General features: G+C 41.1%; 1 protein-coding gene across 2 annotated transcripts in view; it reads left to right on the forward strand.

The window, feature by feature from the left end:
* The window catches only part of POLD3 (DNA polymerase delta 3, accessory subunit), a 72,220-nt gene that overhangs the window by 42,694 nt on the left and 7,604 nt on the right, over positions 1–21,922 (forward strand). For both annotated transcript variants that reach the window (XM_043998353.1, XM_043998351.1), the window contains 2 exons: positions 14,018–14,130; positions 19,298–19,376. In XM_043998353.1, coding sequence (XP_043854288.1) covers positions 14,018–14,130; positions 19,298–19,376 — 192 coding nt within the window. The remainder of the gene's footprint in view (positions 1–14,017; positions 14,131–19,297; positions 19,377–21,922) is intronic.

Below are 21,922 nucleotides of genomic sequence, written 5' to 3' on the forward strand. Positions count from 1 at the left end.
AGGAGGAAAGGACTAGAGCAAGTCATGTCTGTCAGTGGGGGCATCCCCCAGTCAGGAACTCTCCCTAATGCTTTTTATTAAGGACACATTGTCCATCAAATAGCACATATTTTGCAATGAGGATCTTGGTCACTACATGGGAATGAGAGGGCTCCCAGCAGAGTTCTGAGATACTGGAGTAGATTCATGATTTCATCACTGTAGGTTCTCCCTCCACTAATTCACATCCCAAACCCTCCCAGACGTAGTCTTTGTGAGTTGCTCTAGTCAAAACTGTTCATCCCTTGGTCTCCAACCTTTTAGAGATGAAGGCCAGACATTTAACAGACCCGTGGGGTGTCGTGAGGACTCAGAATTGAAGCCCTCCTGGTCTGGGGAGACCTTTTGCTCCATTGACTTCACCTTTGAGAGGCTGCTCTCTTCTCTGTGCCACAGTCTGACAAAGGCAGGAGTCCTGAAGGTCTGTCTGGCTGGGTTCGAGGCCCACCTCAGATCCATTCTGGCTGTTTGGCTCCAGCCAAGTCACTGACCTCTCATGGTCCCAGGCCTCTTCCAGGCTTGTAGAGTAGAATGGGAATGTCACACTTGTAGCCCAGAAAAACCTCCAGTGATGCAGAGCCAGATTAAGATGCAATTGGGCAATGTTTAACAAAATAAATAAAAATCCTGTATAACACAGATAGTGTTAGTTTATGGTGGCCTTCAGGGAATTCATGCCTATTTGCGTCTGATACCCCTGGTACTTGCAGAGTACTTCATTGGTAGAAGAGGCTTACTCACCATGAATTCTCTACACTCATGAAATTATAGGTCTGGACAAATGAGCAAAACCTCTAGGTTGCAGTTTTTCAAAAGAAGTGAGAGATGTTTGGAAATCTTCAGATCTTGACTATGATGGAGGGAAATATACTGAGCTGGGTGTATAATTAGCTAGAATGGAATTTGGAACGTCTGGTTTGTAGGGAGGCTCTCTTGCTCCTCCAGTATAGTACAGTATGGCATATGTAAGAGCAGTGTACCATGTGTCTGCATCAGAATCATCTTGGGGATCAGAATCGTTTTGAGGGTGTACATGCAAAGACAGTTATTTGGACTAAGAAGCTAGGCAAAGCAAGGTTGCTGAGTTCAGACACTGTCTAGCACCAGAGGGTTGTTCTGCCCGATTTGGAGCATTTTAGACTTCCAACAATAATTAATCTGGGGGAGGGGGAAGAGAAGGCAATACAAGGCCAACGAATGAACGTGTAGCACATTTCCAGAGAAGAGCTAGTGCCCCAGATCTTCCCCAGAGGCGGAAACTCTCACACCAGCTAAAGTTTGCCAAGCAAATACAAATCAACCAATACCCTTTTCTTCCTGAGTGCTTCCAAATATCCATGATTTCCTTGGTGTGAGCCCTCTGACCGACAGAGGAGGCAGGTCCGCCACACCTGAGCAGACCACTTGCTGTGGCCCCCAGCATGCCCTGGTGACAATCCTCCACACCTAGTTTAGTAGAATTTTGCAGAGCTAAAGCTCCACCTCCATAATTAACCATCAGGAATTTAGGATCATCCCTCATCCATTTAACTGAAGAAGAAACGAGTCCTGCTGAACTCTAGAATAGCAGCCCTGAGCTGCCACAGACTGACTGTATTCCTAGCAGATCCAGCCACAGGAGGGGGGCCTTGGGAACACAGTAGATTCAGCTAACGTTCACATTTCCTTCAGGTCCCTAAGTCTTCATTGAGTGTCTGCTATGTATGTGTAAAGTGCTGTTCTGGGTATTGGGGACGTACAAAAATGAACTGTGCCTGGTCTTCAAGGAGCTAACTTGCTGCTGAGTGGAAAGAACCCATACCCTGGAAATACAAAACATGTAAGAAGTGCAGAGTGACTTGAAGTGGGGTCAGGAAAGGCTTGTGTAGGGCAGTTCTTGAGCCTGGATCCTGAAAGGAGCTATGATTCCCTGACATGAGAAGCACAGAGGCAGGAGACGGAAGAGCATAGTCAGAAAAAGCACTCCGGACAGTTTTGCATGAGGCAGGGTTCTGGGAAGGCTCCGAGCTCAGGGTTCACCTCTGATATCTACTGACAGTGACCCTGGGCAAGTCACCTAACTTTAGAGCTCTCGCAGCCCACCTGGAAACATGGGCTTGAGCAAGATGGAGGAAGTTGCTGGTACCAGTGAAATCACAAGTCTAGTCCCTGTCTCCTACATTCATGTATAATCCTTTGTTCAGCCAGTTCCACTGGTGAGCACCCATTTATTGACAGTTGTTTGCTATAAGAAGCGCTGCTAGGGACATTTTTGTACACACGAGTACTTTCTCTTTGTCTTTGACCACTTGGGCTTGTATGCCTGGTAGTGGCTTATATCTAGCTAGGTAGTGCGCAGATGGAGCACTAGGCCTGGCATCAGGAACACCCGAGCTCAAATATAATTTCAGGTGCTTCCTAGCTATGTGGCTCAGCAAGTCACTTGGTCTCTCTAAGCCTTAGCTTCTTCAACTATAGAACAAGGATAACAATAGCACTTATGCCCCAGGATTGTTGTGAGGATAAAATGAGACTATTTGTAAAGTGCTTTGCAAACCTTAAAGCTCTACATAAAATGCTATTATTATTGTTGCTAATATGTTAAGGGGCATGCACAATTGAGTGACTTTTTAGGTATAGTTCTGAATTACTTTCCAGAAAGTTTGGACCAATTCACAGTTCCACCAATTAACACATCCCTCCCCCCCCCCCCAGGCAATTGTCATTTTCCTTTTTTTTTTTTTTTTTTGTTTCCCACTTATGCCAATCTAATGGGTGTAAGGTAGAAGCTCAGAGTTGTTTTTAATTGTATTTATTTTTGTATTGGTCATCTGAAGCATTTTTCATGTGGTTATTGCTAGATTGAACTTCTTTTGAGGACTATCCCTTTACTGAACTAAACTATCTGTTAGCCATTTACCAGTTAGGGAATGACTTTGTTCTTAGATATTTGTATCAATTCCCCGTCTTAATGAATTTTCAAAAAAACATTTAATTCTCAGTATTCCTAGAGGAATAATCTAAATCAAGAAACAGCTTTGGTTGTATCGAGCCCTTTTTTTTTCTAGGAACTATAGAAATTTGATCATTGTATTAAAAGACTAATACCCATAATGATTAAAATGGTTAAATGAATAGTCAGTTTAGAAAAATGAGAAGTGGATAACATAATGATAACTTATTACATAGAGCAGAAGTTCCACCTTTCTTCTGGCACAGATGATTTTTGGAATCTGAAAAAAATCCATAGGAATTTTTTGAGTATGAAGTTTTTCTTTCTTTTTTTTAAATCTAGAAACCATTTAAAAATTACGATCTCAAACTCCGATTATTTATTTATTTTTCACTGTTTTGCTGCATATATGTTTGTTCACATTTCCTTATGCAGTATATTCTCAGCAAAACTTCAGATGGAGCAGTGGAGCTTAATAAATATTCCTCAGTAATCCACATTAGACTGTAGCCTTGTCTCTCAGATTAGCCACTCTGTTCTCACCCCCAGTTCTCTTTCTTATAATCATTCTCCAGTCTGGCAGTTTCTTTGTCCTGAAAACACTCAGCAGTCATAGGATCAGAATCTTAAAGTTGAAAGACCCTTACAGGTCATCTGATCCAACCCTCTGATTTGACAGAAGAATGAACTGAGGTCTAAGGAGTTAGTGACCTCCCCATGGTAGTGTGATAGGTAGTTGGGGGTAGAAGCGAATGTAGAACCCAGATTTCATGGACTCTCAGAGCACATCTAGTTCATCCCCTGGCTTAGAGAAATCCCTTCTACAGTGTCCCTAGAAAAGTGGTTATTTAGCCTCTGGTATGTAGGAAGGAGCTCACTACCTCCCAAGGTGGCTTGTTTTACTTTTGAATAGCTCTAATGGCCAGGAAGCTTTTCCTTATGTGAAGCCCAGAATTCCTCTCTGAAATTTCCATCCCTTTTTTTCATGGTTCTACCCCTTGGGGCCAAGAAAAATCAATCTAACTCTTCTTCCACATGATACCCTAGAGGAAAAGCTAATGTCCCCATGAAGTCTTCCTTTCTGCCTAAACCTCTTCAGGTCTATGAACCAGTCATTAGGGCATGTTTTTTTAGTCCCTTAACCATCCCGGCCATCTTTGTGTGGACGTCTTCTGGCTTCTCTCCCGACTCCCAGTCGTGTTCTTTTCACCTACTACAGTCCTTTGAGGCCATTTTGGGAAGTAGTAAAGTGGGCTGTGAATACTGTCACAACAGAGAGAGAGAGACACCTTGGTAGGCAGTAGGTTTGCAAATTGCTCTCATTCCCTAACACTCCCTTCCCCCCTTCTCCCTGTCTCCTCTGGGCTAACTTTTTTTTTTATTAAAAAAAAACCATTTTTACAAGTGCTAACTTTAATTTATTAGAGCAAAACTTGTCTAACCAATGGACCTTCATAAGCCATATAAGTAAGCAACCTCAGACCCTGAAAAACTAAATGCTGTAGATAGAATCATATCTTATTGAAGTCAAATCTCATTTCCCATAAGTTATTCTGCTTGGTTTCAGCTCCATACCATCATATCGTAATGCCACCAGTCTGGGTACCTTCTGCTCCCTCTTGCTTGGCTCCTCCCCCCACTTCAGCTTTGTGTATTGTCTTTCCCCATTTGATTGTTGGCTCTTCTTCTTAGTCTGGGACTGTTTTTCTTATTTGTAGCCCCAGCACTGAGCACAATACCTGGCATTTAATAAGTGCTTAATAAATATTTGCCTATTAACTATCATTGTCATGGATTCACATAGATTTGGAAAATTTACATAACCTTCCAAAAATGCAAAAATGGGTTTTTATCTTCTCAGGACTTTTAAAACTATAAATTTAAATAAATAAATAAATATCCCCCTCTGAATATTGTCCTCAGCCCAGCTAAACTAAAAGGAAGACCACACGCACTTGTTCAGCAAACAAAAGCCTAAATATAAATAGAGATGCTCAATATTCTGGGGAAAAGAATTCTTGCCTCAAAACTTCTTGTCTTGGATAACCTTCTGATGATGATCCTGTCTTTTTTTTGTTTGTTTGTTTGGTTTGGTTTTGGTTTTGGTTTTTGCGGGGCAATGAGGGTTAAGTGACTTGCCCAGGGTCACACAGCTAGTGTCAAGTGTCTGAGGCCAGATTTGAACTCAGGTCCTCCTGAATCCAGGGTTGATGCTTTATCCACTGTGCCACCTAGCTGCCCCCTGATGATCCTGTCTAAATGTAACCAGGCCAGTTCTTTTTTGGCAGGGCAATGAGGGTTAGGCGATTTACCCAGGGTCACACAGCTAGTAAGTGTCAAGTGTCTGAGGCTGGATTTGAACTCAGGTCCTCCTGAATCCAGGGCTGGTGCTTTATCTACTGCACCACCTAGCTGCCCCCTTTGGCTGGTTCTTAGATGACAGATACCCTGTCCATTGCTGGGCCCATATCTGAAGCCTTTTCAGCCTACCAGAGGGCTGTGCTTAACTGGCTACCCCTAGCTTCATGCCACAATAAGGCACTGAAGGAATATTTTAGTGGAAGACTTTTTCAACTAGTAAACTCAGAACTCTGGCAGCATTGACTGGTTAGTTCTTAAGTCCATCTCCAAAGGAGGTCAAAAATGTCCATTTTGCCAGGAGGGAAATGAGGGTCAGAGTGTATTAGGAGGATTCCTTGGAGCTATGAATGAGCTCAAGAAGTTCTCATGCCACCTTCTCTAGACACCAGAGTTGATTACATTTCCTTAGCACTTATTAAATCTGTAGAAGAGAAAAATTAAATGACATTATCGTTACCTTTAAATATTTATAGAACAGACATAGGGAAGAGGCATTAGATTGGTTCTTCTTGTCTCCAGGGTGCAGGGAAGGGTAGAATGAGATGCAGGGGAAGAAAATTGCAGAGATGTGGATTTTGGTTTAATGGGATTAAAAAACCCAAACAGCCCCCAATGTCCTAACAGAGCTCTCCAGAACGGAAATGGGTGGGCTTGAGAGGGTAGGTTCCCCATCGTTGGAGGGTTTCAGGTAGAAATTGGGTGACCATTTATTAGGGATATTGCAAAAGGGTTCCTTTTCAAGAATTGAACTGGATCACCTCTGAGGTACTTGGGGAGTCTTGACATTCTCTGGGAGCTTTTCTGTTTTGTGATTTCCTCAACACCACAAGGATTCAGGTAGAGGCTGGATGACAGTTTGTTGTAGATTGTCAAGGGGGATTTATTCTTCATACTGGAATGGAACTGGAAGAGTTTCCTGGTCCCTCCTAACAAGTTTTTGATCACTATTATGATTCTAAGAACTAAAAAACCTTATACAGATAACTTAAATAAACTCCCAGCCACAGACATTTCTAGTTTTTTTAGCACTGAAAAGTTAGTAGAGTGAATTGTATGCTTGATGAGGTTGTTTTTTAGCTTGAAAAGTGATTGGTTAGGTGTCTTGTTTTAGTCTAAAACAAGTTAGTTTTAAAAACCTAGAAATAGATTCTAGGAATGAATCATTTCATTAAGCTGTTAAGTAGCTTTTCTTTGACTGCTTCAATTTAACAAATATTATTTTTAAAATTTTATCATTGAGTTTCATTTTCCACTCATGTTCTTGGAATAGGTATTTCTGGGAGCTCTTTGGATTTTCATGCCAGCTCATTCAGGGTGTTAAATTCCAGTGGTGGGAAATTAATACCAGTGCTTTGAATGTGGCCGCAGAGCTAGCTATCTTCTGAAAGAATTCCTCCAGATAATCCTTGGGTAAATTTATTTGTTTTATAAAAATCAGAACTTTTCACATATGAAAGAATGAATAGACTCATTCTTCTTGGCTCAGAGGAAAGAACTAGGACCAGTGAGTGGCAACTTCAAAGAGGTTCACATAAGCTTGATGTCAGGAAAAGAGCTTCCTAACAATTAAAGCTATCCCAGAGCAGCATGCTGTTTCTTGGGATGTAATCAGTTCCCCTCCTTGGGTGACTTATAGAAGAAGTGAGATGACCACTGGTTGGTACTTGATGCACCATGAATAGTTATGGATTGGACTAGAGAGTAACTGACTTGGGCTCTGGTGATCCTGCTTTTGTTTTATAAACAGTAAAAACAGAAGACTTAGGAGACTGTTCCTTAAACTCTAAATACAGGGAGTGAAAGGTTGTATATCAGTGAAAAGTCACCTCTGCCCTTGACGTTACCTCCCCAAGGAGCCCCAGATACCAGATGGGAAATGGTTTTGTTGTTTTTTATGTTTCATAGCAATCTTTTTTTTGGGGGGGCAGGGCAATGAGGGTTAAATGACTTGCCCAGGGTCACATAGATATTAAGTGTCAAGTGTCTCAGGCCGTATTTGAACTCAGGTACCCCTGAATCCAGGGCTGGTGTTTTATCCACTGTAGTTTCATAGCAGTCTTGATGAATTTCTCAAAAATGCCAGTGCTGTTGGTTTGTCATATAGTTATTTTAAGTTTCTTCATTCTCCGGTCCTAAATGAACTTGTTCACTGCTTCTAGCACTCACTTTCCTAACACAACAGCATGCAGCGGTGAGACACCAGATGCAGTTGGGTCAGTGGATCAAAATGTGGTAGGGGATGGATAGTGGGAAAGCCCATAGGGACTCCTCCCTGAAAGGCCAGGAGGTCTGAAGGGACTTCTGGGAGAAAGGCCTCTAACAACAAGTAGTTATTTTGAGGGATTCAACTGTCTGCTTATTTTATTATTTTTCTTATGTGTAATTTAGCTTTATAATGTATAGTTCTCTGGAAGCAGAGAACATTTTCAGTCATTTTAATGTGTTTATATGAATTTTATTTTTTTGAAGCTAAAATAACCAAAATAATATCATTTCCATACATATAGCAGAACACAAAGATGAAACCATAAATCTGTTCATACCACTTGTTTGGTTTTTTTAAGTCTAAAATAAATTCTACATATTACTTTCAAAACTGCTTCCTTCTGAGATTCCTTCTCTTCTGTGGATTTTTAAAAAATTGTTCAATGGCTTTCTTCTCCTATTCCTCCTCTTTCTGTTTTCCAATAAATAATAATAAAAAAAGATGCCAGCAAGATAAAGGGGACCCACTAATAGCTAAGGCAAAATTATTTTGAAATAAGAGTCAAAACAATGGAAGTAACAACAAAGCCCCAAGGAACCTTTTCAACAACAAACACCACCAGTAAATGCAGAGTTTCTCCCCATCTGCTGGATGAGGAATCCAACTTCCAAGGAGGCAGTAATGAATGAACACAAGCTTGCAGAATCACTGTTGCTAACTCCTCCCTTCACCCACTCACCAAATGAAGAACTGAAAGGAAAAATAAAGCCCTTGTAACAAGCATAGTGAAGCAAAATTAAATTGGCCTATGCCCAAAAAATAGGACTCTTTTTGTACCTTGTGTCCATGTAGAAGTAGATAACATGCTCCATTCATCCCAAGTCCTCTGGAGTCTTGATTGGTTGTGCTGTTGATCAGAGTTCTCAAATCTTTCAAAAGTGTTTTTCTTTGAAATTTCTTTTGCTTGTGACTGTTCCCTCCCAGGCATTATCCTTCCTCTTAACCCTTCTTCTCCTCTTTGTCTCCTGTTGAATTTGATCTCTTTCCACCCCCTGACTCTGCCTGTGTTTGATGTATTCAACACTCCTTTGTCCATTTGAAAGAAGAGTAAGGCTCTCCTGGTGCCCCCTCCCCTTCCCCTGCCTTCCACAGTTGTTTTCTCTTCTTTTCACATCCTCCAAGTATGAGAAATGGCAAGTTCCATGCCTTTCTTCCTCTTTTCTACATTCTGTTTTTTTTACCCTCCCTAGAGGTAGCTAGGGAGTACCATAGTTCCCAGAATGTTGGCCATGGAGTCTGGAGGACCGGAGTTCAGATATGGCTTCAGACACATCCTAGCTGTCTGACCCTGATCAAGTCACTCATTCCTGTTTGCCTCAGTATTTTCATTGTAGAATGGGGCTAATAATAGCACCTACTGCACAGAGTTGTTGTGGAGTTCAAATGAGATAACATTTAGAAAAAGTTCTTATTAAAGCATGGTGACTAGCATATAGTAAATAATGTAAATGTTTATCACCTTCTTCCCGTCCCTTTTAAAACCCTCAGAGCAGACCTAATCATGCCCAAGAACTCTGGGTTTTGTTTTGTTTCATTTTGTTTTGTTTTGCTTTAGTTCATGGCCTTAATATCCTTTGGAGATATTAAGGTTTTGAAGGGACACTTACTTTTTCTCCTGTCAGAATATTAGTTCTCTATCTTCCTACAGCTCCTTGCATTTGCTTAAATAAATTTGCCATTCTAGTTTTCTCTGGACTCTTGTGTTTCTAAGTGCAAGATTTGGTGTCAGAAAGACCTGAGTTCACATGTGACCTCTCATTTAATAGCCATCTGACTGGGGGAAAGTCACTTAACTTCTTAGTCTCAATTTCCTCTTTTATAAAATCAGAATAATAATGGCACCCACCTCACAGTTGCTTTGAGGACCAAATGAGATAACTTTAAAAAGCTCTTCAGGAACCTTAAAGGGCTATATAAAGTATTTTATTATTCATTTATTCACTCATTCACTTATTTATTCATTCACTTATTTTTATTTATTTGTTCATTTTCCCTGAAGTTCCTGCTCAGCTCAGGTCATTTCATCAGAATGCTTAAAATCCTCTTTTCCATTAAAGGTTCATTTTTCCCTGTAGCTTTTCAAACTAAAGTATTCTTGGTTGTCAGCCTAGATCTCTTTTACCTTTTAGAATATTTTTATGTCAGGAACTGCTTCTAGTTTTTAGTAGAAGTGAACATGGTTCCCTAGTATTTGAACTACTTCTTTCTGGAGAATGGTGGTATTTTTTCTTTGAAGCTGATCCTTTTTGGAGATGACATTCCTAGAACTTTTCCTTTTGGGGTTCCTTCCATGAGGTAATGGGTGGATCCTTCTTATCTATACTTTGCCCTCTGGTTTTAATAGCTCAGCAGTTTTCATTTACGGTTTCTTGAAATGTATTGATATTGTTCAGGTTTTTTTAGTCATAGCTTTCAGGTAGTCCAGTGATTTTATGATTTTAAAATTGTCTCTCCTTGGACTCTTTTCCAGGTGAGAGGTTTGTGGGGTGTGTGTGTGTGTGTGTGTGTGTGTGTGTGTGTGTGTGTGTGTGTGTTTTGATATCAGGTATCTTAAATTTTGTTATATTTCAAAAAAAAATTTTTGATTTTTTTCCCCTATAATTTCTTGCTGTCTCATGGAGCCATTGATTGTTGTTTATTTCTAGTGTTCAGGGAACCCCTGTCTCAGTATGGCCACACTGGGCTGTTCCCCATTTGTCCCTTCTCTCTTTTGACTTCCAAAACCCTTGCCCTGTAGCTTTCTAATTATTTCTGTTGCCTTCATACACACAGAGCTTTGCTGGTCCCCAGTGTCCCCAGCCTGTCTCTGGCTATGCTTCACTCTGGGAGATTATTCTAGACAGCTGCCACCTTTCCTATTGCCCTCTATCTAGCTGACTTCTTGGGCATTTGGGAGTAGTGCCAGAAGTTACTGTAGTTTCCCATTACATTTCCTTATCATTATTCAGTCTGGTGGGAGCTTGAGGCTAGAGAGCTATGTGGGAAGCAGGGAGTCCGATTTCTTATTCAGATCAGAAACCATCTCAGCAAACATTAAGTGATTACTGTGTATGGAGTACTGTGCTAGGAACCTTGGCAAGACAAAAACCAAGTGTGATCTAAGTTCTGAGAAGGGGGGATGGTTATAGTTAAGAGTCATGTAATAGGTTTTCTTTCCCTCCTGGGGGGAAAAAAACGAAATAAAAACATTATAGTTTGTCCATTTTAGCACCTTTACCTTAAGGGAAATAAGTTGTTTGGTTCTCTGCTCTCTTTTTCTCCTACTTGAACTCCTTATTCTGTTCTATCTGTTTAAGGTCCGATCTCCTTCTGGGCAGCATCCCATTGTAGTTCTGTATCTTATTCCAAAGTTTACTGTCTCAGTTCATACTTGCAGTGGATAATTTATGGTTTCATGTTGGCTGCTGCTCAATCTTCTTCACCTCTGCAGGTCATTTGGCCTAGTGCCCTGCATGGTCATAATTTTTAATACTGACTGACCTAATCAGTGGGGAGAATTGTAGGTCCAGATTTTGTGTTGAGTTTAAATCCAGGCATGAGATCCAGGGAGCAGGTGAGGCAAACAGCTACTCAATCTTCTGTCCAAAAATTTCATTGTGCTGATTGAGCAATAGGTCACTTGAGGATTTTGACTTCTCCACTCATGGGCTTTGCATATTTGCTAACAGATGAGATTTCCGTGGTGATGCTATCCTTCATCTTCCTCTGATAGAAAGGTTTCAAAAGGCTAATAGTTTCCCACTGAGGTTACTTTCATTTTGCTTTGCATAAGCCTTAGATGCACATAATTATTTACATATTGTGTTCTCCTTTAGAATGTGAGCTCCTAATTTGGAACTGTGCCCCAAAGGCAAGAGAATTGTGCATACCCTTTGATCCAGCAATACCACTGCTAGGTTTATATCCCAAAAACATCCCCAAAAAGAGATAAAGACCTAGTTGTACAAAAATATTTATAGCAGCTCTTTTTGTGGTGGCTAAGAATTAGAAATCAAAGGAATGGCCACAAATTGGGGAATCTTTAAACAAGCTGTGGTATATTATGGTGATGGAATAATATTGTGCTGTAAGAAATGACAAGCAGGATGATTTCAGAAAGGTCTGGAAAGACTTGTGTGAACTCATGTATAGTGAAGTGAGCAGAACCAAGAGAACATTGTGCACAGAGACAGCAATATTGTTTGATGAAGAACTGTGAATGACTTGACTATTCTCAGCAATATAATGATCCAAGACAATCCCAAAGGACTAATGATGAAGCATACTTTCCACCTCCAAAGAAAACTGATATTGATAGAACACAGACTGAAGCAGGCTATTTTTTTTCTGTTTAGAATTTTATTTTCCAAATTACATGTAAAAACAAATTTTGACATCAATTTTTTAAAACTTTGTGTTCCAACTTCTCTTCCTCCCTCCCTCCCCGCCCCCCACCCCCAAGAACTCAAGCAATTCAATATAAGTTATACATAAGTAGTCATGCAAAACATCTCCACATTAGCCAGGTTGTGAAAGAAAACAGACAAAAACAAAACTTCAGATTAAGGAACTATCAACAAAAATTATGCTTCAGTCTGTTTTCAGATACAATGAGTTCTTTCTTTGTAGATGGATTGCAATTTTCATAAGTCCTTCAGAATTATATTGGATCATTTGCATTGCTGAAAATAACAAAGTCTTTCACAGCATATCATCTTACACTATTGCTGTTATTTTGTATACAGTACATTTCACTCTGCTTCAGTTCATGTAGGTCTTTCCAGGTTTTTATGATAGCATCCTGTTCATCATACCTTTTATATAGTACCTTAAACTTGACAAAGAATTTTCTTTACAATAGCCCAGCAAAGTACATACCATATGTTTTGACATTATAATCAATCATCATAACTGTTTCCCTCCATCCTATTCCCTTCCCATGATATTTACTTTATTTTCTATCTTCTTTTACCCTATTCTTCCTCAAAAATGTTTTGCTTCTGACTGCTCCCATCCCTGTTCTGCCTTCCTTTCTTTTACCCTTCCCTTCATATCCCCTTCACCTCCTAGTTAATCCAGTGTTAACTAGATTACTCCACCCAATTGGGTGTGTATGTTATTCCCTCCTTGAGCCAACTCTGATGAGATTAAGGTCTTTGAGCTAATTCTGATTATGTAAGGCTCCTTCACTTCCTCACACCTCTCCCATCTCTCTCCCCACTCCATAAGCCCTTTCCTGCTTCTTTCATGTGAGATTTCACCCCATTCTGCCACTCCCCTATCCCCTCCCCCAGTGTATTCTTCTCCACTCTCAATTTTACCCCAGAGATGTCATCATGGGGCAGCTAGGTGACACAGTGGACAAAGCACCTGCCTTGGACCCAGAAGAACCTGAGCCCAAATCCAACCTCGGACTCAAGACACTCATCAACCCTGCCCATCTCCCCTGCCCCCCCCCCCCAAAAAAGAGAGAAACAAAAAAAGAAATACTTTATAGGTATCACCCCTTTATAAATTCTTACCATCTTCCCTAATACTCAGATGGCTCTTATGATTTAGACATATCATCTTCCCATGTAGGAATGTAAACACTTTAACCTTTTAACATCTCTCATGATTTCTTTTTCCTGTTTATCTTTGTATGCTTCTGTAGGGTCTTGCCTTTGAAAGTCAAATTTTCTATTCAGTTCAGGTCTTTTCATTGCGAGTACCTGAAAGTCCTCTTTTTCATTGAAGTCCCATTTTTCCCCCTGAAAGATTACACTTAGTTTTGCTGGGTAGGTGATTTTTGGTTGTAAACCTAATTCCTTTGCCCTCTGGAATATCATATTCCATACCTTCTGATCTTTTAATGTAGAAGCTGCTAGATCCTGTGCTATCCTTACCATGGCTCCACAGTATTTGAATTGCTTCTTTCTGGCTGCTTGCAATATTTTCTCCTTGACCTGGGAGCTCTGGAATTTGGCTATAATATTCTTGGAAGTTTTCCTTTGGGGATTTCTTTCAGGAGGTGATCAGTGGATTCTTTCAATCTCTATTTTACCTTCGGCTTCTAGAATATCAGGGCAATTTTCCCTGACAATTTCTTGGAAGAGGGTGTCTAAGCTCTTTCTTTTATCATGGTTTTCAGGTAGACCAATAATTTTCAAATTATCTCTCCTGGACCTATTTTCCAGGTCAGCAGTTTTTCCCAGAAGATATTTCACATTGCCCTCTATTTTTTAATTCATTTGGATTTGCTTTATTGTGTCTTGGTTTCTCATAAAGTCACTATTGAAGCATGCTGTTTTTCACTTTCTTTCATTTTTTTCTTTTATTTAAGTTTTATTGTACAAAATGACTAATATGGTGATGTTGTACATAATTGCCCATGTATAACCTATATCTGATTGCTTGCCACCTCAAGAAGTTCTCATATCTCTAATTGGTTTTCATTGTAGTTGTTCCAGATTCTCCGGGGGTTTATGAAACTGAGTCACCACCTTCCGGGCCTCCTCAATCTCCCCCTCCCGAGCCAGCTCCAAAGACTGAGCCAGAGCCTCCTTCCATCAAGGTAAATGTATATGGCTGGGACTTGCTGTTGCCTCTCAATCTGCTTTATTGACCATAGGTTCTAGAGCTACAGTAGCCCTGTCTCTGCCACACTACACATGCTCTTTGGATAATTGTGGACAAGTCAACACTGTGAGTCTCACTTCCCTCATCTGTTAAATAGGGATGATAGTTTACTAACCCTACAGGGTCGTGAGGAGAATGCTTTATAAACATTTAAACATTGTTAAGTAGTTGTTGTTAGTCCTCTTATTATCATCATGAATTATTCTTCAGTGGAAGAAAGCTCTTTTTATTATCCACCCACATGCCCACAAATAGTTGTGTGCCTGCTTTCTGCCCACTGTGCCTGGAGTTGTGCTATACCTGTTCCCTTCTAAATTGGGGTTTTGGGGGGTATTTTTTGGGGGGGGTTTTGGTGGGGCAATGAGGGTTAAGTGACTTGCTCAAGGTCACACAGCTAGTAAGTGTCATGTGTCTGAGGCCATATTTGAACTCAGGTCCTCCTGAATCCAGGGCCAGTGCTTTATCCACTGTGCCACCTAGCTGCCCCCTAAATTGGGGGTTTTGGCAAGGGAAAATAAGATGGTCTAGCCAGAGTCCTTGAATTCTTTTTGCTGTGTATGACCTCTTGCCCAAGATAGACTAGTTGTGGGGAAAGAGGGCAAATTCAGTTGACTCATTTTTATAGCACACTGATGGCTCTCCTGTAGAAAAGTTGAGAAGTACAATAGTTTAGCAAAGAGGAAAAGAGTAATAGCTGCTACTGACCTAGCATAGGCTGAGATTTGCAGTTGGAATAGTCTTCAGCAGCCATGGGTCCAACCCCTTCATTTTACAGAGGAATCAGCTGAAGCCTCACAAAGTTAAGTGACTCACCCAGGGTCATACCTCTAGAGAAAGCCAGACCATCTGCTGCCAAATCCAGGACTCTTTCCACTGTCCTATGCTCCCTCTTCTTTTGTGGATTTATAAAGTCCTTAATGCAAAAATAGCTTCATTTGAGACTCAGAAGCCTCTGAGAGGAGCAGATGAGGAAGCTGAATCTCCAGGGAGTTAATTAAAAGGTTTGAAGTCACACGGTAACTGGCAGAGCTGGAATTCCACGCTAAATCTTCTGACTAAGCCAAGTCCTGACTCTGTATCATCTATATTTTCAGTAAATTCATTATGTTTCTTGGACTTTTTCAGTATTCTCCTAATTGGTCTCCCTGATATTCAGTCTCATCCTTCCCCAAACCATTCTGCATCAGCTTTCAAAATGATATCCCTAAAGCATGGGTCTGACCATGACACTCCCACTCAAGAAGCTTCAGTGACTCCCTGTTGCTTTTAAAATCAGTCAATCAGCAAGCACCAGTTGACTTCAGTGCATAGACTGCTGAACTTGAATCCAGCATAGGAGTCAGTCAGTCAGTAAACATTTATTTAGTGCCTACTATTTGCCAGGAACAATACTGATTAGTACTGGACAGAAGCATAAAATCAAGAATTGAGTTTGATGCCTGCCTCAGGCACTAGCTGTGTGATCCTGGGCAAGTCACTTAAGCCTATTTGTCAGTTTCCTCATCTGTAAAGTGAGTATAATAATAGTACCTATTTCCCAGGGTGGTTTTAGGGATCAAATGAAATAACGTGTAAAACTCTTTGCAAATCCTAAATGCTCTATAAATGCTAGGTACAGCAGTGTTTTACCCTTTCAACAAGGACAGAGATGGTTTTTCTTTTTGTCTTTGTATCAGTAGTGTCTTGCATATAGTAGGTGTTTAATAAATGCTTATTAATTTAAGTTGCATTAATGTAGATAACTGAAAGTTGAAAATATGTATGTTCATTGATTCATCAAAAATATCCTACCCCCCAACTGTGAGGATCCTGCAAGGTTCTGTGCTAGGGGGAGAGGGGCCATGAGAAGCTTCTTCCCAGAATTGAATTAACGTGGGAAGAAGAGAGCACTGGGACTTTGTAGACCTGATTTCAAGGCTGTATTCTGCAACTGATGAACAGTTCTTTCAAGGTTCCTCTTCTGTCATTCATCATTCATCATAAATCATAGATTTAGCACTAAGAAGGACCTTAGAAGAGGATGTTGAATCCAAACCTCTCCTTTTATAGATGAGGAAACTGGGGCTCAGTAAATTAACTTGCCTGGAATCACACAGTTAGTAAGTGTAGAGTCACAATTTGAACTCAAGTCTTCCTGATTCCCAAGTCTAAGATGTTTAGACATTCATTTATCCAGGTTAGTAATCTTGCGGTGTCGTCTTCAGCTCCTCACTCTATGTATTCTCCCAGGCAGCTTCCTCATCAGCTCCCATGGATTTAATTAACCTCATCCTGCAGATAATTTCCAAGTCTACGGGTCCAGGTTTAATCTCTCACCTGAGCTTCAGTCTTACATGTGAAATTGCCTGCTGCACATTTTGAATTGGATGCCACCTCCAACTCAGCATGTCCAGAACTCATCATCTTTGCTCCTCCCAAACTTCCCCCTCTTTCCTATCTCTGTGGAGGGTACCTCTGTTGACTCAAGTTTGGACCCCGTGTGTTATCCTTGCCTCCTCATTCTTTTGCACCCCATATTTCTTTTTTTTTTTTTTCAGGGCAGTGGGGGTTAAGTGATTTGCCCAGGGTCACCCAGCTAGTAAGTGTCAAGTGTCTGAGGCCGGATTTGAAAGTACTCCTGAATCCAGGGCTGGTGCTTTATTCACTGCGCCACCTAGCTGCCCCCCCATATTTCTAATAAATCACCAATTTTGTTGTTTCTCCCTCTACAACATCTCTTGCATTTGTCTTCTTCTCTACTCCCAGGACCCCTCTAGTTCAGGCCCTCACCTTTCACCCAGACTGTTGCAATAACATGAGACTGTTGAGCCCTTCCTGCCTCATTCTGAGGGGTCAGTCATCTCTTTGACCCCTAGAGTCCCTCATCCTGCCATCAGTCATTCAACAAGCATTTTGTTCAGTGCCTGTGCTCTCAGGCAGCTGAGGTTCTAATGGGGAAGATGACAAGGACACATATAAGTATAGATGGAATAAACACAAAGTGGGAGAGACGGCCATAGCATCTGGCTTTCAGAAAGGCTTCCTGTAGAAGATGGTGTTTGAGCTGCATCTTAAAGGTTCAGAGCAATTGTGTGAGGAAGAGGTGATGAGGGAGTGCTTTCTAGGAATAGGCATGACCAGTGTGAAAGCCCAAAAAAAGGCCAAAGTAGCATGGGTGAGGAACAGAAAAAACTGGAGTGTGAAAGGTAGAGGGGGAGAGGAAGGGGTAATGACCAATGAACCTGAAAAAGTTAGGGCCAGGTGGAGAAAGGTTTTAAAAATTTAAAGGGGAATTATATTTTTTGAGTCAATAGGGAGCCATTGAAGTTGATTGAGTAAAGGAGTGATTTGGTTATATTTATGCTTAAGGAAAATCACTTTGGCAGTGCTGTAGAATGGAGTACAGTGGGGAGAGACTTGAGTCAAGGAGACCTATTATGAATGTATTTCAATAATTTTAGCAAGAGTAGCTGAGGGCCTGAACTAAGGTGGTAGCTGAGTGAGTAGAATGAAAGGGTGTTGTAGAGGTAGAAATGGTAAGACATTAATTAGATATGTGGGATGAAAGAAAAGTGAGGAGAGGAGGATGTCGATAAGTTGATAAACCTAGAAGACTGGAAAGGTGAGGGTGCCTTCACCATAGAACTAAGAAAGTTTGGAAAACTTTGGTTTTGAGGAAAAGGTAATGAGTTTAATGATGGACATATTGAGTTTGAGTTGTCCTGAGGACATCCATTTGAAATGTCCAATAGGCAGTCAGTGAAAGTGGGCCTGATGCTGCAGGCAGAGATTGGGGCCAGATCTTTAAATCTGTGAATTATCTGCATTGGCATGATGGCTAATTCTGTGCCAGTAGGTGAGGTTTCTGAGGGTGTTGAGTTGTGAAGGGTGTAAGACAGGTCCTTGGGAAACACCCACAATTAGGAGCCGGGATAGAAATAATGAGCTCTCCAAGAAGATGCTGAAGGAAGCATTAGAAGGGGAGGGGAAGCAAGAGAGAGGAGTGTCATGAAACCCCAGAAAGGGGGCCAGCTAGGTGGTGCAGTGCAATAGATAAAACATCAGCCCTGGATTTAGGAGGACCTGAGTTCAAATTCTGCCTCAGGCGCTTGACATTTACTAGCTGTGTGATCCTGGGCAAGTCACTTAACCCTCATTGCCCCACAAAAAAAACCAACAAAAAAAACCAAAAAACAGATGAGGACTGGGTTAAAATCCAGCATCTAACACTTGGGAAAGCTAGATGGCTCAGTGGATAGAGCACTGGTCCTGGAGTCGGGAGGACCTGAGTTCAAATCTGGCCTCAGATACTTGACACTTACTAGCTGTGTGACCCTGGGCAAGTCACTTAACCCCAATTGCCTCACCAAAAACAAAAACAAAAAAAGGGGAACCCCAGAGAGGAGAAAAGATCCAGGAGGAACAGGTGGTCAACAATTGTGAGATAAGCTCATTATCTGCCCCCTCCCATTCATTCTTTACCCAGCAGGTATTCTGAACCTTTTTTGTTGCTGGGCATCTTTTGACAGTCTGGTGAAGCTTATGGCCTCCTCAGAATTAAGTTTTTAAAAAATTACTCTTAATTGAAAGAAATTCTGCTTTTTCAGTTAAGAGGGCACTGAAAATAAAGATGTATTTTTTGATCATCTAAGTGTGCACTTCCTCACCCCCACTTCTCCCGCTATCTGTGGGTTCCATCCAGGTTAAGAATCCCTGTGCCAAAATGATTTTTTTTTCTAGAGTTGATGTCTGACCATCCCATTCCCTATCATCAAACTCCAGGGTCTTCTTATTTCTTCCAGAATGAAAATAGCAGCCTCTTCTTTTTGACTTTTAAAGCCCTTTACAACCTGCTCCCACCCTGCTCCTCCAACCTTTGCACATTCTGTGTTCCAGCCATGGCCTTCTTGTTGTTCCTCACACCTGACATACCATTTCCTGCTGCCTCCATATTGCTATTCTCAGTGACTGCATGCTGTCCTTCCTTCTATAGAATTGAAGAATTCTTCCTTCTGTTGCCAGCTCAAAAGTATTCATTGGCTTAGTTTGTAAAATGTTGTCACTTCTTAGAATTGTTCCTCTATCGGTCAGTTACCTTTGCTTTGTCGTTTTTGATCCTTAAGGCCACAAGTGGAGAAAAGAAAAGAAAACGGAAGATAGTATTGAAATCCAGAACCTTTACAGATGAGGACGGCTGCATTGGTAAGAGGCATGAGGTTCCCTGGTACTGAAATGGGATGGCATGTGTTTTTAAACAGCTCATTTGAGATTAACTGAGTTCGGGGCAGCTAGGGTGGTACAGTGGATAAAGCACTGATCCTGGATTCAGGAGGACCTGAGTTCAAATCTGGCCTCAGACACTTGACACTTACTAGCTATGTGACCCTGGGCAAGTCACTTAACCCTTGCTGCAGTGAAAAAAGAAAAAGAAAAAAAATGACTGAGATTAGCTGAGTTATCAGTGAATTAAGAAGAGTCAGCAAGAAATTGTGTGGCAAGGAACCTCATCCTGCTTCTCACTTCATTTGTTCTTTTAAGGAGGGGATTTTTCCTTCATAGGATCTTAGCCTTAAAGCATGAAGGTGCCTTATAGTGGTCAGCTAGTCCACCCCTCTCATTTTATAGGCAGGGAAACTTAAGCCTGGAGAGTTGGTGAGTTGTTCATGGTCACACAAATCATAAGTGGCAGAATTCCAGATTTGGTCTCAACTCCAAATCCAACAATACTTCCGTTGCATCATTCAGTTTTCCTTTGATTTTGTGTTCTTATTTTGAGGGGTCATAAATCAAAACAGCAAAAATAATAAGATAGTAGTCATGTTTCTAGGGTGCTTTCTTCACAACACCCTTGCTGCCTAGAGTGGTGTTCTGTAGGCCCTCCAGGTATGTGGGAGGAATCATGATTCTTTAAGTGTAGACACTAGTGATCAGCCTTTCCATGATGAATGAGCTTTTCTGAACTTACCCTATGATCCACACACCATCCCTGGCTGCTACTGGAAGAATCCTTTGCCATTTAGTGGGGGACCTGCTAGTCTCCTGCCCTCCGTGGGCATAGCCTTCAAGAGCTGGCTTCACTCATTTATCTGAATAAATAAGACTTTTACACAATCGAAATTTAATTTTGATTGCATTGAATTTTACATAAGACCTTTTCAGAGTCTCAGTCTTTCTTAAATGACTTGTTCATGGTTTAACTTTCAAACTCAGGTCTCAGCTGATTCTGTCTATAAGCTGCTTGCCATTTATTCTCTAGCCAGGTTCTACTTTGCTAATATACTTCTTGCAGTTCAGTTCAGCAAAGAGTTATTAATAAGCACCTACTATTCAAAAGGCACCAGGCTCCAATATGGGTTCTTTCTCGTATGTCCTTTTTAGCTGTATGACCTGATACCCAGTGAAGTTTCCCATATTCTCAAATTTCTACGTATGGAGAATTATAGGGTTCATCCATATCTCTCTCACTCATCTTGGTCCAAGTAACCCAGGCTTCCTAATTGGTAAGAGAGACTGTGTGTATAGTTGGTGTGGAGTAGGCACAGAGCCCCCACGTAGAGAGACAGGATTGGTGGCTTGGTGATTGGTGGCTTGGTGCTTGACTCTGCCTTCCACTAGCTCTCTGACCCTAGACAAGTCGCTTAATTTCCAGGAGCTCTGCTTTCTTCTGTCAGATAGAAATCCTAATTCTGTTAGCAACTAGTGCAAATGTGATTGTGAGAAAAGTGCTTTATCAACTCTAAGGTGCTATGTAAACACAAGCTAATTTATTAACATGATTAGTACCCTTCCTACTTAATTCAAGTTTTCACCAGAGAAATTCCTTTCTTCTTTCTAGTTTTCATTTTAAAATTCAGATTTCTGTGGATCCCTGCTATAGGGGAGAAGGCTTTTTTCTAGGAAGGTAGATGTTAACTACTTGCTACCTTGACCAAGTTATTTAACTTTGTCTGGGCCTCAGTTTTTTCCTCTGTATAAAATGAAGAGGTTGGACTGCATGACCTATCATCTATTTTAGTCCAAAATCCAGTGATCCTGTGATCCTAAGTCTTTCAGCAATGTGTCCATCTCCTGCATTATTTGCTTACTGGAAAAGTGCCATTTAAGCCTTTTTTTGTTGTTGTTTTTTGTTTTTTGTTTTTAGTGAGGCAATTGGAGTTAAGCGACTTGCCCAGGGTCACACAGCTAGTAAGTGTTAAATGTCTGAGGCCAGATTTGAACTCAGGCACTCCTGACTCCAGGGCCGGTGCTCTATCCACTGTGCCACCTAGCTACCCCGTGCCCTTTAAGTATTAATTGCAATGTATACTGTTAGAAAGTAGTATTTGTTAATTACCAAAGCTTGTCCTCTGTTTCTAGGCTTTGTTTGGCTTTCAGTGCCTTTTTAAGCATTGTGGATTCATCATTAATAGCTCTGTGTGTGTGTGTGTGTGTGTGTGTGTGTGTGTGTGTGTGTGTTTGCTTTTAAACTTTGTGATCATCTTCTCTCCCCCCCCCCCTTTAGAAAAAAGAGGAGGATAGAAGTGGGACACACACTCAGGCCAGACATTCTTCTCTCTCCTAAGGCCAAAAAGAGAAGCAAAATAAAACATGGCCATGTGAGGGAAATGAGTTCACTGGGGGCTGGTAGCTAATTACTTGTGGCTTTGTTCAAAACCTAGCCTTCAGTTTTGGCCAGGTGCACACTGTGGGCCTTTTTGCACTCCTCAGTCCAGACAGGATTGTTAAGAGCCTTGGACGCAACAATGAAA

This window comes from Dromiciops gliroides, chromosome 3 (assembly GCF_019393635.1).
Source record: "Dromiciops gliroides isolate mDroGli1 chromosome 3, mDroGli1.pri, whole genome shotgun sequence".
Lineage (NCBI taxonomy): Eukaryota > Metazoa > Chordata > Mammalia > Microbiotheria > Microbiotheriidae > Dromiciops > Dromiciops gliroides.